Below are 18,100 nucleotides of genomic sequence, written 5' to 3'. Positions count from 1 at the left end.
TGCTGACGTGGTGTCTTCCTGAAGGTCTCCCCGCTCGGGTTTCAAGAAGCTAAAACATCCGGGTCAGACCGGGTCAAAGGTTTATTTGATGAGGGTACGGTGAAGAACAACTTGACACTCCTAGAAATGTTAAGAGCTATTTGACAGGAACAGCTATACACAGGTTTGTCATGTCGACTGAGTTACACAAGAGACAGTTAACAATCTCAAACCCATCGAGCGCTGTTCTTTGGCCCTTGAATTAATAATTTGATGCAAATGGAATGAAATGATGTAGCCTTTGAATCAATCGATTGTGAAATATTCAGAAACTCATTGACACATGGGATGAACTTTTGTATTTGCTAGCTCATGCACAGATGCTAGTTTTCCACTTTAAATAACGTGTTTGAACATAAGCAACAGGTTCTGCTGGGGTACTGCAAAACCACTGGGACAAACCAAACACACAACTGCAGTAAAACACATTACTGGACCAGGTAGTGATAGTAATAGTAATGGTAAAACGCTGTGTTTAGTTATGATTATGATTACAGTTGCTACAAGTGATATTGGTGAGTAGTGACTAAATACTTTTCACAAAGGACCGGTGCTGACTAAGACTAAGCTGCTTCACTTTCCTAATCATTCCAAGTAACTCCATACTGTAACTGTCATGCACAGTTCACAGGAATTTCCAGCGAGTTGGGAAACGTCTTGTGATTTCCTGAGAGGCCCGATGCGTCAGGTCTCAGTTATGTGAGTGAACTCACCAGGACTATAAACAAAGCTTCTGCTGCTGTGGACTTAATCACTTCTAAAACAACAGTGGTGACCTGTGACAGCAGCTGAGGCTGACAAGGTGTGAAAACAAGTACACGGAAAACTAAAACACTTCATCGTGAAATGATGGAGGCACGTGCAAATGACAAGATAATACAAAATGTGAACCGTGCTTTTGTTTAATACCGCTTTACGTCAACTCTTCTCGAAGCAGATGGAGTTTGCAGCTTGTTATGCTATTGTAAATGTATAAACTTCTATCTTTCTGTCCGATTTTAGGACTTCTGTGGCAATATTGATTAGATAAGTTTGAGATTTGGTTGCGTTTATTAGTTTCATATGACAGTAAATTGAATATGGAAGATATTTCTGGCCTGCTGGTCTGATAATTTGTATAATTTATAACTTTATTAGTATTTTTTTAGACAAAATGGTTCATTTTAAATGTATGACTGAATTATAACAATGAAAATAATTAATTAGTTTAAAGGATTACGTGTTCAAGAATCAACAAAAAGGGAAATTAATTTCAATTATAAAAGGTCATTACATTGTGGAAGTCAGAGCAGCATTTAACAAAATTAGACAATTTATTTTCCTGACATGTTTTAATTAAATAATTCCTCCATTTCTTACAAACCATATTAAGATTGAAGTATAGTAATTAAAAGACTGAGGGTTTCCTCGAGGATACATGTATGAAAACAGTCACTGAACACTAAAAAAGTCACACTCAGTGAATAGCTTCATTCAGGTAATCTTTAATGACAAAATGTTTATCATTTTTCCAATGTAGTGGGAAAAAGAAAATCAAAGCAAATGCATCATTACAATAACTACTGTTAGACCATCGCAGTCTGAGGGAAATCTCTTTCCACACCTTCCATTTCCTATTCACATTAGGCCCTGCCATCGACAATAGGGGATCTTTATTTCCACACTCTGAAACACAATCTGAGTCAAACTCGACTCCCGCTCTGTGCGTTCACAATCTTTCTGCAACACCGGGAAGAAAAAAAAACAAAACAAAAAACGGATGAGTCAAAACAAAACAAACAGGAAAGAACGTTCCAAAGTGTCGCTGTGGAAGCTGCGTGGACAAGCAACGGTGCAGTACCTCTGTGGCTGTGATGGAGACGATACAGAAGAGTCTGTCGTGAGAGGTAAAAGGAAAAGAGAACGCGTCCTGAGTCGACCTGCTGGGTCAAATAGTATTTGCAGCTAAATAATTTGATGGAGAGGCTTTTTTTAAAAAGGCAACGCAGCAACGTCCATTTTTGTTGAAGTCTGTAAAAGTACAATAACGTCCACCTTTAAAACTGGAGCGCCTTGTGTCATTCTATGTCAGAACCTGTACATCTGTCACCAGAGTGGTCAGCTACAAACCAGTTAGTGGAAGAAAAACTGCAGAAGCTCTGAAAAGAGATTATTTAGTCCTGATCACCAGATCTCTAAGGGACTATTTACATCTGGTTGGGGTGAGTTTGCTTCAAAAAGGCCCCAATAGACATCCTGCAGGAATAAAGAATAACTTAGTGGGAACTAAATCAAATATCATTTGACCCAGGTCTGCCTATGGAAGGTCCACTGACTACAGTCCAGCCTCAGAGATACTGCAGTCAGGCGATCATGCTGCAGACCTTAAAGAGCACGATAGCCACGTACCTGTGTTTGCACATGAAGCAGAGGCTGAAACTAAACTCCTTCAGTCGATCAGAAGCTGCTACACGTCTGTAGTGAGGATCACTTGGTACCTTCTGTCTGTGTGCGACCCTTCACCTGCAGCTCAATAAAGGATTTGTGCTTGTTTTGGGGACATTTTGGCAAAATGTTGTTGGGAGTGTAAGAAGGCAGGGCTGGACACCACGGGATGTTTCTTTCTCATAGAATGCAGCTTAAAAAAACAATTTCCAATCCCCAAATCCAACCAAAATCAAATGTTATGTTTTATACCAAATTAAAATTTTGAGTGAAATACTTGGATTTTTTAAATAAAATTCCATCCTCAAACAAATGCCAATAAATCATGCTCTCTATATATTAAATCTCATGGGGTTCTTTCTGTCAGCTTTTTGGATCAGAATCATTTCTGATGACCTTAAATCAACAAAACTATGAAACAACCAGTGATATCCAGCCCGATCTGGAGTAAAAAGCACAAGTAGCTCTGCGACATGTTGCAGACGAACACTGGAAGGACAACGTAGACAGTTTGGACAAATGATTGAACCTTTTCTGGACCGTGCAGCGCCGTTACCCGAGACCCAACCACGAAATACTGTTAGTGGACACACTGAGAGGGACACATTGCCTGTCTTGTCTGCCTGCACAACACACATCTACACCCTGGTTTCCAGTTATCGTCACTTTGCAAAAATGTTCATTCAGATGAAGAATTGAAGAGAATTCCTAGTTTCCGTCACAACAAAAACGTCACATAAATCTCTCTCGTCTGGCACACAGAGCCAGAGACTGTCAGTGCCAGTGCAATTCTTGAGCGCTTGTGGTTTGGGATGGCCACTATGGTAACTCCTTTCATCGTTACAACTTCTCAATAAACCACCACTTTATTTGAAATAAATTAAAAAAAACAAACGATATAAGCTAAAGAAAATGGCTACTTTCAAAAAGGCATGATCACTTGTTCAGTTCGCGTAGCCGACTGAATTTTGGTCGAAACCCTTTCCGAGATCGAGCGTTGGGCTACTCGTGTAGGTGGCACAATCTGTGGTCAGCTCTAAAACTGGGCAGTCCTCTCTTGTTGTCAGATGATCAAAGGGCGAGAGTTTGGTTTGATGCTGCGACCCTCCCTGAAAACCCACCCGTTATAAACACTGAAACCCAAATGGCTGGGGGAAGAGGAAACGTGACCTTAATCATTCTTTGAAAAGCTTATACAAATGAGTGAAGGATACGAGGGAGGGGGAGGGGATATCTACAGACAGCCGGAGAACAGCGATCAAGAAAAAAAGAGGTTTGGGAAAGGAAGGGGAGAGAAAGGGAGGAAGAGGCTGATGCATTTTCTCCTGAGAACATGTCATATCTCAGGGACGAGGGAGGGGGAGGAGCGGGGGCAGGCGGGACAGAGGGAGGAGAGACGGGCGTTCTTCTTCTTCTCACGACAGCAAAACTTTCTCCAACAACCCATGGCCACTTCTCAGGCACTTTTCTTCAGGTTCGGGTTCAGAAAGAGCTGGCGGGTGGCGTGGTCAACCTCTTTCCGATGTAGACTCTGATGGGAAGACAGTGCACAGACAGGAGAAGGTCAGGATCACCATCCAACACAGCATCCTTACTGCAGTGTGTGAATGAGACTGTTACAGCAACACTGTGAGAAACATCCTGATCAACGACTGAGATACATTCATTACTCTGTCTTTACCTTTCAATGGAGGAATGATTTGACTTGTCCTACAGATGTTACTGATAACTAATGGCTTCATTTTAAGAATTGCTGAAACAGATCTATTGTTAATGTTATTGCTTTCCTCTGCACTTTCCCTGCAACAGACAAGTCACTATAGCAAAGTTTCCATCCCAATGTAACGATATGATTTTTTTTTTTTTTTTGAAAATGACAGATTCTTCATTTAGGTAAAACAAATGACTTCCTGTTATTAAATCGACTACTGTTACCATTCTGCAACAACTATTTAAATAAAAACATGTTGCCAAGTTTCCTTCAGGTCTCTTGGACGTTCAGGACAAATGTTAACCCAATCCAGTGAAAAATAAGCGACTGGTGGGGTGGCAAATAGGTGCCAAAAAATCATTACAGAATGAACAAGTAGAAAACGTGACAGAAATGTGACATTTCTGTGAGAAAAGGTCCTCTACAGTCGTCTCGTCGTCCCACTGATCTGATGTTTTCATCTGTCAACTGGAGCCAAACCTCCAGTGGATGTTTAAGTCTCATGCTTCATGTACGTCATGATTAATTCACTAAGAATGTTCTGATGTTAGCAAGATTTATACAGAAGCCAAAAAACATGTAGAGTACAAGATGGACAGATTATTGACAGGAGAGAGACACTCATCAAGGAAACACATCAGTCAAATCTTAAATATGAAGAAAGCTAGTATCTCACTCAGGAGTTCAGTCTTGTGTGTGAAAAGTCACACATTGGGCAATGTTGGCCCTGAAGAAATGATCAGAAATTAATGAAAAACATTTGCGGGAAGAAATTTGACTGTATGTTCAGACTAGTTTCCCCCGTGTGTTGGATAAAAATGCTACACCAACAATGTGCTGTAGGTGGATGAAATCTGTTCAGCTCCGAAAAGGTGTGAATCTACTGTTGAGTAATTCCTAACCCTCAACTTCTTCATCTCGTCTTTGGTGTCTTCTTTCACTTTAAGCTAACTCATTAACTAGGAAACATTCTGTTCCTGTTCCGTCCTATTGAACTATTCTTAGCCTGCAGCTTGACAAGCAGATAAGGATTTATAGATAATTATGTTTTTTTTTTTGAGCTGAGGCCATTAGATAATTCACCCATAATACTGTCCAATTCCAAACTCAACTCTTCTCAGGCATCTGAAGAGTAGAAAAGTAGAATGAGACATCCCCAAAACTCATTTTGCAATCAGATGAATCAATTATTTTAAGTAAAAGTGATATTGGAATATAATCAATATAGTTTTGTCAGGTGATATCAGGTAAAAATGATGCCAATATGAGTTATCTCTTCATAACAACTAAAAAACACAAAAACCCAGCATTACAGACTAACAGATCATTTGAATAAATGAAGACATTGTGTATTTAGAGGATTATGAGACAGAAATAATCTAACGATCAGCCCTTTGTCTCATGAACAACACTAACAGTTCAGTGGAAAAAACCACAATGACTTATTATATAGCCGTATAAACCCCAGAAAGGCCAACAAGGGTGTTGTGACTCTGACAGGTGTGTTAATGACACTCATTACACATCACATCACGAAACAAGAGTAGGCGGCTGTCGGAGGTATCACCGCCGTGACATTATCTGACTGAGAAGGCAGGATTATTGCAACATGTATTATCATGCACACAGAGTGCTCCTGGGAGTGTCGCAGCTCTCTGAGACAGCAGGTGTGCTGCCTCTCACTCAGCAGCTGCTCTGTCAGTGTGTCACACAGATATGAAGGGAGGGACACAGCTCAGTCTGTGTGTGGCTCTACAGCTCCCCCTACTGGGCCCTATGTACAACTGGAAAATGTTTGGAAATATTATACCAAATGAAACACAGATAATACTACTGTCAGACTCAATGACAGTGTGACTGGAGGTGCAGGTGGTGCTTTTTTTCTTACCCCAGGCCCAGAGCCAGGATGTGTGATAGTAGCAGCGACGGGATGAAGACTTTAAGGAACTCGGCGGAGAAGATGCCTCCTTTCTTCATGGCCCCGGTCTTCCTCATGCTGAGTGTTACTGAGCGTCGAGGGTGACGGAAATGAAACTCCCTGCACAGATCACAGTCACATTAGACACAGAGCTGCTGATTGACAACGTGACACCTGTCAATCATGGCAAATAAGCCCCCAAAACATCGACTGTCTGAGTCATTCTTCAGTTAAAATGTGACAATTAGCTTCATTTCTCTGTTTTCAGTCATTGATCATTTAATGCCTTTTTTAAAGGGCTATACAACCAGTCACAATGTTCTGGGTAGAAAACACCTGCATCATGTGTTTTTTCAAAGTGTATACATCATATTAATTTAAAATGTATGTTTGATGCTTTAATAGAATAACAACACCTTCACTAATGATAGGTAGGAGACCTAATGTACCCGATTGGGCCAAAGACTTAAGAAAATGACAGCTTAACTTTACTAAAAACAAGCAGTTAGTCCAACTGCAGTTGAGTTGTCGCTCTTGATTTATCAAAGACGCTAGCAAAGCAACATGGGACATAAAATAAGCACAGCAGACATATCAGTGTTTGAAAATATATCTTTAAATGTTACAATTATGGCTAAAAATGACAACAGACATGAACAAGTTGGCAAGTTGGTCTCAGCAAAGCAATTCAAACACCAGTTGTCTACACAGAAGTTACTGCTGATTTCACAACATCACAGTCATTCAGTCTATAATTTGTCTGACAAGATGAGCAATTTGAAGACATTAACTTGTGTAACTGTGATGGACAAATAATCACTTAATCCATAATGAAAATAATCATTAGCTGTAACCCTATAGTAGTTTTCAAAGCTGCCACTAAGACACCAATCTCAGGAGCTGAAATTAACTCCTAAAGGCTGATTTACAGTAGCTCTATGCAGAGCCTACATTGTAATCTACACAAGTAGTCTACGCCGTTGTGAAAGTTTATACACGTGTGCTGGCTTGTCTGAGTTGCTCTGTATTAACACCACCAAAACGCCACTTTGGGGTGTGTTTTGAGAGTTCCTGTAACATTTCCACAAACCATGGTGACTGAAACTAAGTACATTATTTTGGAGTGGAGCTAATAAATGTAGAACATGAGGAGGAGATGGTCTGCACCGCTACTGGACTGATTGAGGGTGAATTTTCTCTGCCAAGTCTAAGCTTTTGTGGGAAGAAAGAGATTTCGACTTTGGGATTTAGAGAGATTCACTTCAAACTTCCTCACAGGTATACTTAAATTTGAGGTCATAATTTAAAAATCATTACAACTTTAGATGAGTTAAGCTCTCAGTTGTGGTGGCTGCTGCTAGAGTAGATGGAAGAAGGGGAATTTGTTTGAAACACTGGCAGCACAGAGGGCTATTACAGAAACGTTTGCTCATGACAAGAATAAAACGGAAGAAGAAGAAAATGGCTTTACTCTGTAGCTCAATTAACCTTCAGATCAAGTTATGTCAGCATCAGAGTTTCACACATTGACTTTATATCCGTGCTTTAGATCAACTTTATTGCCGTTCTAATTGACCACTTTCTCAGCACAAACGAGCAGCTGTCTGTGTTCAGTTGCCATGGAAACAGTACTGCAATGTTTACTGAGTTGAGACTTACTTGGGGGGAATGTTTTCCGGTCGACTAGACCAGTCAGCAACCCAATCTGCGTCCTTCATCAGGATGTCCATATCTCTTTCCTTGTCCATGACGTCCTCTTCTGACTAAAAACACAAACACACATAGTTCAGCCTTCAGTCTTTATGTCCATGATGACTATTCTTTCATGACAAAAATGAAATGTTTTGTATATTCATGCATGTGTGATGAACATAAAGACTCATTCTCAAATCAGATTTTGACGACAGAAAAATACATAAAAGTTTTGTTTCCAGAGCGCTCTGACAGATCGACAGAGAACGTGATGGTGACAGAGAAAGAAACAGACATCCACACAGGGTGTGGCAGCCATCTCCATGGAAACTAAAGGTAGGCAGCAGTTGTAGACGCATGACACACACTCTCCTGTACACGCACCACTTCGGGTCCAGTGGTTGAGGTTGCCTTGGCAACAGACTGATGGAAAACCTGAGAGGCACATGAGCTCTTACTTGGCTGTCTCTTCTGCTGGTCACGTCCACGTCAAAGATGATCTGTCCCTCATCCTGGGGACTGTGGGGCCGCGGAGGGCTGCAGACAGAGGGGGAAAAAAACGACATGTCAGAGGCCTCCCTATTAGCAAAGTCATGAACTCCTGACTCCTTCTGAACTTCACTGCATGCTGGGAAATTCTCATGTGTGAGTTAGCAGGATTGATACCATAGGAATGGAAAATATTTCAATCATTTCACAGAACATCTCAAACATATTTCAGGTCAAATGTTAGACAACCATTACTAATCAGTGCACAGAGGACATTAACAGGTAACCATGGCAACAGTGCTTCAGATATGTCTCTATAAGACGATTCCGACACAGCTTCTGTTTTCGCCGTGGGTACATTGTGATGGTATTAGTGCTTCCATATCTACGTTACTTGGTTGGATTTTCTTTGGTTGAATTCTTTGTTAATACAAAACACACTGAATCCAGGTTAAAGGAAGAACATGTATTTTACCATAATGTCTCCAGATGTTAAAAAGCAAGAAAGCCAAAAACTTGTTATATAAAATAAAACCAAAACTTTTTAATACTACTGGTTACATTATGGACTGGAGAATAGCCAGGACAAGTCACTTAATCAATTAGTCAATGAACATAAAATGAATCGAAATCTTTTTTGATGATCAAATAATTGTCCTTTGTCATTTTTTTAAATAAATATACATCATACAATTAGTGGGGTTCAAAAGGTTCAGTTTTTCTCCATCTCCGATCCTCAAAACATGTTTAGGGTATTAGTGGTTGTTCTGACAAAAAATAAACAAACAAACGAGCGAGCGTGAAAAGCAATGGGAAGATTACACATTTGGGTTAACTTGGCTTTAACTTATTTTGTAGTAAATACTGATTACACAGTGCCTTCAAGTCTTTCACTATGCTATTCAGTCTGCCACCAGGCTAGGTGTTTCCAGGAAAAACAAAGGACGAATTACCACACAAAGGAAGCGCCTCTGCCACTGCACAAACAGAACAGGTGGCATTGTTTTCTCAGGTCAATATGTCCAGGTAACAATGGAACAACTGGACTAACTGTGGAAACTCAACACTGCAAAAGAAAAAGAACCGCGCTGATGGAGGAGGCGGAGAAGGTGAAGAGGGAGTGTGACAGAAACTGAGGTAAAACAAGAACGAACTGGGGGAATTTACTCGATGGAGAGCTCCAGTGTTGTGTCAAAGTCTGTTCCCCCGCTGATATGTGTTTCCCCTTACCGGCAGGAATTAATATGTTTCAAAACCGGTATTCTTTCAACTAGATCATTAACAAGACATTCCTACTTATTAATACAAGTAGGTGTTTACTTTGCCTTTTAATAACACTGAGATCAGGGTTTTTAGGTCGAATTGGGATTCTTGTGGTTGTTTTTTCCCACTTCTATAGGAAAAAAAACCCCAAATTTAAATCAATCGCAAAAATAACTGTTGCTAACTTGCAGCTCTCGTATTAGCAGTACTTGTTATGCATTAATGCTTACAAATCTCATCTCCAGCTCAAAGTGTTCTCCCTCCAGGCATAGATACATACTTCTGTTTTTTTGTCTGTCACTCCCTGCTGTTTTTTGGTTTCATGAAGCTACTTTGTAAGTTAGTGTGTAAACAGGAAGTAGGTCAGATGCCATCCTGTGGTTTCCTTGGCAGAGGAAATGACTGGAAGTTAAATTATTATTGCTCAAAGCTTATCTAAAGATTTTACTGTTGTTTTATGGATATTCTTCAGTGCAGTTTATTCCAATGAGGTTCATTCTGTGATTGTTGATGAGTCGACTTTATTGCTCATATCATAATGTGTTGTAAGTTGTTGTTTTTGTTGATAAAAGTGACAAAATTCATGGAAATAATAAACGACATGTAGAAGACATGACAGTAATTCTGTAATTATTTCAGTTAGACTCCTGTTTTGTGACTTGTGTGAACACTGAGTCTTGCTTGATGTTACAACATGTCGTCTAGGACAGTACAAAATGTTTATCTGTCCTTTACTGAGCAGTTAAGTCCAGCTGTTCCAGTATTGCGGCTCACTGACAAACACCCTCAGGTGACTCACTGACAGCTGGCTGACTGACTCTCTGATAAGCTCGGCTTTATCTCAGCTGAGGAGCACACAAAAGCACATGATGTGGCTGGGAGTTGAAGGGTCAGGGATTTTTCCCAGTGCTCGATAAATTACAAGAAGATTTCAGTTTATTTGAGAAGCCAAATCAGCTCCTGAGCAGCTGTCAAGTCAGAGTCAAAGCTGACTCAGCATGTTGAGAACGCAATTATGAAGGAGAAGCCATAAAGTTTCACTTTTCACAGTGAGCTTTTATTGGGTGATTAGCAGATGGGATCGAGGCCATCTGGACTGAAAAGTTATATTTCAGGCAAGACACTGGAGACTGCTGTTTTCTGAACAAGTAAACTATCCAGCGATTGTTGTTCTTAACTGCTTTTCACCAAAGAACACTCAGATTGTATTAAACGAGTGAGATGGGATCGAGATGATTTCCCCCTTGATTTGATGTCCCCACACACCAAAATATTATTCTCTTTTCTGCTGTAAGATGACACTGTTCTCTGTAGTTCAAAAGAAAGAGAAAGTGAAGAAAACAACTGGAAGGGAACGCAAATAAGCTGCTAATACACATCAGGTTAACATAAAAAGCAGCAGCAACAACAGAAACGGAGAATTAGAATAATCATCTGACAAGTGACTTTGTTTTGGATTTAGAAATCAAACGTAACTTCTGAAGCAGTCTGCTCCTCTGAGTGAAAGTCAAGAAGAGCTTCAGGCAGGAACCAACCTCACGTGGCCTCAGTCTTTCAGACTATAAACACAGACTTGTATGAACCCAAGAACTCATGACTTTCTTTTAACTTTTCAATCGTGGTGGAAATTCCTGCGCCCTCATGTTCAACAGATGAGGAAATATAACAGAACCTGCTTCATTTTGTGAGTTTCAGAGTGAATGGACAATTTGTTATCTTCATATGGTTTATTGCATTTTCAAATAAATATTCCTAACTTTTTTCTTTTGTCTTACTTATGTAGTCTATAGAACAGAACCCCTGGAGCTACTGGGGACTAAGCATCTTCATGGGGACCCTTCAGCTTCCCTTCAGATCCTGGGATATTTTGAACAACTGCTTCAAAACACCTTCAGAAGCTTCTGAAGAGAGCGCTCCACCAATTTAGCATTCTGTTTCCAGAACTTTGTGGGATTCATGAAGTACTGTTAAAAAAAGATTTTTAAAAAAAGGATCAAACAGAAGCACAGATTGCCTGTTTTTATTCCTCGCACTCCTCTTCTTTAATAAAACCTGGCACCTACATTACACACCACTGACTCGGTTGGAGATTTGCTAGTAGCGGTTAATGTAGCCTCAAGCTATTTACCTCAAGCAGAAATGAGGAGCGGGCTAAAGATGTCTGGTTAGCTCATCTCTTTCAAACTCCACACCCACAGATTTTTTTTATTTTCACACAAGTAATCTTCAACTGAGGTTGGGCACTGATATGGTTTATCCAACTTCACACAGCTCCCTCTGGAGCCATAAATATTTACACAACTGTTGCCACATATTCAGTAGTAGCCCAACACCTGAAAACAGACTTTGATGTGTTAATCGGTGGAGTTCCCCTTCAACACTACCTGTCACAGGAGGAATTGCTGCGACTCGACTCATGCTGGGCGTCCAGCAGGATCTTCTCCATGTCTCCGTTGTGGATTGAGGACGATGACGGGACGTGCTCCAGTCCCCCCACCATGGCCTCCTCTTCCTCCACCTGAGGGAGGGGCAGCAGGCCCGGGGCCTGGCCTTCTGTGGAGGGTGACTGGGCTGATCCGGCTGTGCCTCTGTTCATCGCTAACTCAACCCAGGACCCTGTGGGAAAAATACAAACACAACTTTCACTCACTCATCTCAGTCAGTGCTTTGATGTGGTTTTATCATTTTTACCAAAAAAACAAACACATTTATCTGAAAGGTCACCCACACACTCAGTGGTTTCATTTCCTGCTCCAAAGAGACGCTGACCAACATACTTTATTACGCAACGTCCCCTCATAAAAAAGTTTTTAAAAAATGGTTTATATTCCAAGTGGTATTATTTAAACTATTTCTTCGTGTTATTGTTTTTGTCAATTCTTTTTATCTTTATGTTCCAAAAATAAACACACATTAAAGAAATATTTTTATTAACAACTAAAATAATGAGCTGTAAATACTGCATGAGCATGTCATGTAAGAGTAAAGAACCATTATTATAGTATGATCACAATACTGGAATTTGATACTTCAATACAATACCTTGAAAAATATTGATATTCAATATCATTTTCGATTCCACGGGGAAAGATTTACACAGCACTGAACGCATAACATTTTAGATTTTTGTTCAAAGGTAAATATATGACGGCTATAACATGACAACGAGGTACAACTTTTCCTTTCTTGGCTAATAGCAGAGAAGAGCAGAATGGCTGTGGTGAACATTAAATATCACACATTTTAGAAACATTAGTTTTTATATCTTTTAAAATCACGCCTTTTAAAATTATGTGATTGTGTTTGAGAGAAGAGAGAGTGAGAGAGTGCAGCTGGTAGTGGTGTGTCTATACTGCAGATAATGAGAGATTGAACCAATTCAATTATTCAAAATATGCATATGTACAAAAATAACATCTTTGACAACACTACACTGTTGGATGATATCGAGTCTAAAATATCTTGCATTGCAGCCAACTATTTTACAAAGAAGTGCTTGAACTGAATTTATGAAAAAGAGCTGAACTGCATGAGTATGTTTCTACATTAACATAAATATTTGCACATTAGTTTTGAAACCTTTTGCATTGCTTGTCAAAGAGTTTCTCTGTTGAAACATGTCCAGATACAAGTGTCATGATCGACTGATAAGACGGACCCAGTAAAGCCATATCAATTACTAAAAGGTCAATATCCTGCTCAGTGCAGATCAGATATAATCCAAGCTGCAGGCTTTTTTCTTACATGACCACTAAAATGATTAGTGCGCAAATGGAAGTGCCATTTAACTGTTACCTTGTTTTATTTGGGTGCATATTACCACAGTTTTGGTAACATTTCCAGAATAATAGCCAGTCTTTGCCTCTGCAGCAGTGGCTGTATGCACTGCCAATCCATTCTTGTGTTCAGTTACAGCCACTGATGTTAATATATGCACTGACGTGTCATAGCAGGACAAGCACAGGTGTAACTAATAAGATTAATGCTGGCTCTTTATTAGTGTCCTGGTGAGCCAGCATGTACAATACAGTGTCCTGAGAACTGGAACACATAAATGGATTTGCAAACATTGTTAATGTTATCAACTGAACCTTCTCTTGCTATGACATGTCAAAACATGTCAGCGACAAGTGCAGGATGTTCCAGAAGCCACAGCGGTCACAAAGTGCAGCAAAAAGGCCTTTACTCGAAAGCCAAAGAAAAGCAGGGGGATGAAAATGAGAGGAAAGATGTCAAAATGATTTCCTGGTCCTAAGCTGGGACGAGACAACAAGACGTACAGCCTGAGCCTGTCAGTCACAGAAGTTCAAGAGTAAAGCTCTATTTACTGCTGTGTGATGAAAGGGCAGTAAATGCCTGGCCGTGTGTGCGGCGGTGTCTTGTGGACCTTGACTGTGATATATGATGCTCTCCCTGGTTGTACGTGAGCTCTGGCAGGGGCTGGCAGCTGAGGAGGCACAACATGTCAGAGCTGGATTTCAAATATAGAGGAGGGGCAGGTTATCCAGGGCAACAATTTGGAGAATGGGGGAGAGAAATTATCTAATATGCCTCATTGTGCAGCTTTAAAAACACTTTCTCACCAAAATAAAAAAAAGAGGAAGGCATACTGAGTAGGTTACATGATCCCATGACAGTAAGTAAACACCATGTTCACATGAGCTTTCATGGGACTTATTTTCACCGTTCAGGCATCAGGCCAGTTATACCCCCTACTCAAACGATGCAACCCCTCCCCCTCCCAAAACAGGCCTGGACTCAGCACTCGCACCCATCCTGCAGATTAAACGGCGGACTGCGAGCCAAGCTGCTGTCGACAGCCCATTGTCTCCGCTCCATGGACTAAAACCACACTGCCATGGCGCTGACGCTCCCGAACATTCTGGCCACAGAGCCGTTATCAGCTGTTGTGTCGGTTTAGAGGAAGTAGACACGATGTGACCTCTTTGATTTACTGATGCCGAGGTTCGGACAGGAGGGAGGAGCGCCGAGGCTGCCTCTCGCCTGAAGATTCCAGGTATTAGATGAAAATGTTTATGACTCTGGCGTAAGAGCTCCAAGAAAGGCCAAAAATAACACAGTCTCAGATAACAGAGCTCACTGCTGGCCTCTCCATCTCATAAGTGCAAGGCCTTATTGTCCCTAAAGCTGTGACTCAGAGGGACTGTTACAGTCTATGTCCTGGCCATGCCTGCTGTGAATGTAAGACTTTATAAATAAAAGTATTATGGCTCTATCAAATGTTATGTAATGTTGTGACCACTAAGTTTATCAGCAACATGTACAAGTATGGTAATCAACTATAGTGCCGGGTCTATGTTGTGGAAGCAGAGGATTATGGGGCCCCAAACAAAACAGAATGTCTGATCCTTCTGGTATGTTTTCAGGCCTTCTCTGAGCCAGATTTTCAAAATATTCAAAATTCATTGTCAATCAAGGCTGTCACGATACCAGATTTCACTACACAATTACACGTGGCCAAAAGAATTTATGATAACAAACAATATTATCCTTATATCTACCCGCAGAGTGTATCACTCTTGTCCATCATCTTTTCCCCTCAATACTTTGTGTGAAAGAATCCCAGTAGCCACGCACTGTGGTATTGCGCTGCAATCCAGTGCAAGTCGGAAGTCGATGTTTCCACGTCGGTAATCCCGACTTCCAATCTACGTCCCAGTGCGTTTGCTGTGGAAAACATGGACGCCCAAAGCATACTGATGTTTGTATGGCAAGTCTGTGAACGTCACAAGCAGGTACAGCAGCTGATTTAACAAATTAGGGCACTTTAAAAAAAGGAGTAGTCGACTCCTACTGCATGCTCACAAACACGTCTACCAAGCAACTACAAAACTGCTGTTACAGCACGTTTCACAACAGACACACTACATTAAGTAAAAAGTGCACCGCCATACTACTGTGTTATCATCTGTGTTTATATCAGAGAAGTCAGGCCTGGTGGATCTTGCCAAAGTTTCCGACTTGGATGACCATTCCATTGCACTTTTCTGTGTCAGAGGTTGTTTTTTTCTGAGTTCTGAGTGCAATGGAATGCAGCATTAGCTAATTACTGCATCCTTTCTTTTTTTTTCATGGAAAGTGACAACCAGCATTGCATTACTGCCACCTACTTTGACAAGGTGAGAACAGAAAGACACTCAATTTTTTTAAGGGGCACTGAAATATTTACACAATGTTATTGTGAGTATCATTAACACAATATGGGGACAATAAAGTATATCGTATTCGTAATATCAATATTCCATATTAATTCACGGTTGTTGTCAATACCGGTATATTACGACACCCCTATTGTCGATTAATCTGATGATTATTTTCACAATTAATCAAGTGGTTGTTTGGTCTAGGAAATATCAAAAATTGGTGAAAAATGTTAATTAGCGTTTCCAAAGACCATGACCATGTCCTCAAATGTCTTTGTGACAACTCAACTTTATTCAGTTTACAGTCATAGAGGAGAAAAGAAACCAGATAACATTCATATTTTACAAAGTTGGAATCAAAAAAATTTGACTTATTTTTTCTTAAAGTTACTCAAAAGGATAAATCTATTATCAAAATAGCTGGCGATTAATCTATCAATTGGCAAATAATCAATTACTTGATTAATTGTTGCAGCACTATTGTTCTAAGGTGCACAGCAGAACTACTAGACTTGAATATAATGACAAAATGGTCTCTAGTAAAAGCAACACTTGTTGCTTTCTGAGTCAAATGACAGGAGTTACAGCCTCACATTCTATTAAATGTACATATAACAGTTGTTAACCTGTGTAAAACAACATTACCACCCACCACCCAAATGCTGGCACCTTGCTCACATCACAGGTAAGTTTTTTTTTTAAAAAATGTAACCATCCATCACTGGCTATCCGACCCTGTTAATAAAATCAATGCGTGTCTGAAAGTAAGACAAGTGGTTGGAAAGTTTGATTCCTGCCCAGACTGAGGCTTTGGATCACCCAGCCTCCATGTTCCTACAGGGCTGTGTGCTGTAACACTTTCCCCACCGACCTCACGTCCGAAACGTCTGTCCCCTTGTCACTGTGGCCATAAATAGCATGCCGAGTCACGGCCCCCCATAGTGTGGTAGAACTTAAACCAGAGCAGCTCTTTACACAGACCCTGAGTCAGTGTAGCAGTGCAATAAACAAGCCTTTGTTTACGTCTCCAATGGCCTGTGAGAGTCTTGGTCTTATATGCAGCCTCTCCCATTTCAACAACTGAATGCTAAGGTGACAAATTTCCACTTACTTAAAATGATCCAGTGAGAAAAAAATGTATTTGCCAAATGCTAATTGAGTTAGGTATTAATTCAGAAACAGATCACTATCACTTTGAAATAAATTATTTTTAATAACTCATTTATGGATATTCATATATAAGAATTCTGAAAATATGATATATAAAAAGATAAAAGAAAATATAAACATTAGATATCTATGCTGATTCATGTTGTTTATAAAGACTTTATTCGCCACGAAGAGTGAGTACGTGCAAATTGTCATAATTTCTGTGCCCCCATCTTTGCTAGTTCTGACTTCTTCATCTCGCCTTGTTGACAGTGCTTAAACCCGCCTCCGCCCCTCCGCCTCAATCGCTGATTGGCTTATTTGCCTGTCAATGCCTGCCCGTTGAAACTCCATTGGTCCGACTACTGTCAATAAACACACGGAACATAGCGTTCTCACTTCGCCCCCCTCCAATGTAGCTTCACAGCGACCAAAAAAACATTAACGTGCACAATAAACTATCTTAAATGATTAAAAACCCTCAATTAATCTATAATAAACACAAAGCCACGTACCTAGATACGTTCCTCAGCGAAAAACACACTGACAGGCAGTTCCAGGCTAGCATAATGTTAACATTTAGCTTACCGTTTAGCCCGGAGTCTCCGTTGTTGTCTGTAGAAGTAGCGCTAGCAGCCTCGGACATCGTTGTGCCTGGTGAGCAGGGCGGGTTGCATAAAAGACTCAAGTCAGGGCAAAACGTGCACTACCTTATCTGCACACATTCAGACGTGCGTTAGTACAACTGACCCTTCGCCTTCTGTCCCGTTTTTCAGACAGCGGCTAGCTAAGCTAAAGCACCGCTGCTGTTTGTTTTGCGTCCGTAAGCTAGTCTGTGAGCAGCAGCCAGCCGCGAGCCGCTCAGACCCCCACCCCCCGGAGCTGGCTGATGACGTCAGACTGTCCCGTTGATAAACAAAAGAGGGACATGAATTACATAACGAGATCAAGACAAAAACACCAGCACATGCGACGGGCATGCATGAACTGTTAGCATCGACTGTGGATCGAAATTAAGAAATTCAAACACTGGGGCATCTGTCCATCAAGTGACTGCTGCTAGCTCAGTCTGCCCATGTAGGAGAAGGCGTGCGTGCACACACGTACACAGCACACGCCAGTCAAGACACGAGGCAGATGTGTGCCCAATTAGAGTCTACCACACACACACACCAGCTGATCTCAATACACCCTCAGTGGCTCAAGCACTTGTCAGATTCACACCTTGAATATCAGGTAAACTCATTGCTT

The 18,100-nt window shown here is 40.7% G+C and overlaps 1 protein-coding gene across 2 annotated transcripts; it reads right to left on the bottom strand.

Moving 5' to 3' along the window:
• Window positions 1-1,503: 1,503 nt before the first annotated feature.
• Window positions 1,504-17,964, bottom strand: bnip3lb (BCL2 interacting protein 3 like b). Of its 2 annotated transcripts, XM_073477745.1 has the most exons (7): window positions 17,600-17,964; window positions 17,438-17,503; window positions 11,921-12,152; window positions 8,243-8,321; window positions 7,752-7,855; window positions 6,063-6,212; window positions 1,504-3,994 (listed from the first exon to the last, which is right to left on the bottom strand). In XM_073477745.1, the coding sequence occupies exons 2-7, from the start codon at window positions 17,493-17,495 to the stop codon at window positions 3,946-3,948; spliced, it is 672 nt and encodes a 223-aa protein (XP_073333846.1). In that variant the 5' UTR covers window positions 17,496-17,503; window positions 17,600-17,964; the 3' UTR covers window positions 1,504-3,945. The 2 variants fall into 2 exon arrangements, with proteins under 2 accessions (XP_073333846.1, XP_073333845.1); XM_073477744.1 differs by having other exon boundaries at window positions 17,438-17,963.
• Window positions 17,965-18,100: the final 136 nt, after the last annotated feature.

The sequence above is a fragment of the Pagrus major genome, chromosome 12 (assembly GCF_040436345.1).
Source record: "Pagrus major chromosome 12, Pma_NU_1.0".
NCBI lineage: Eukaryota > Metazoa > Chordata > Actinopteri > Spariformes > Sparidae > Pagrus > Pagrus major.
The sequence above is the reverse complement of the archived record's forward strand: the minus strand, read 5'-3'. Positions and strand labels throughout refer to the sequence as shown.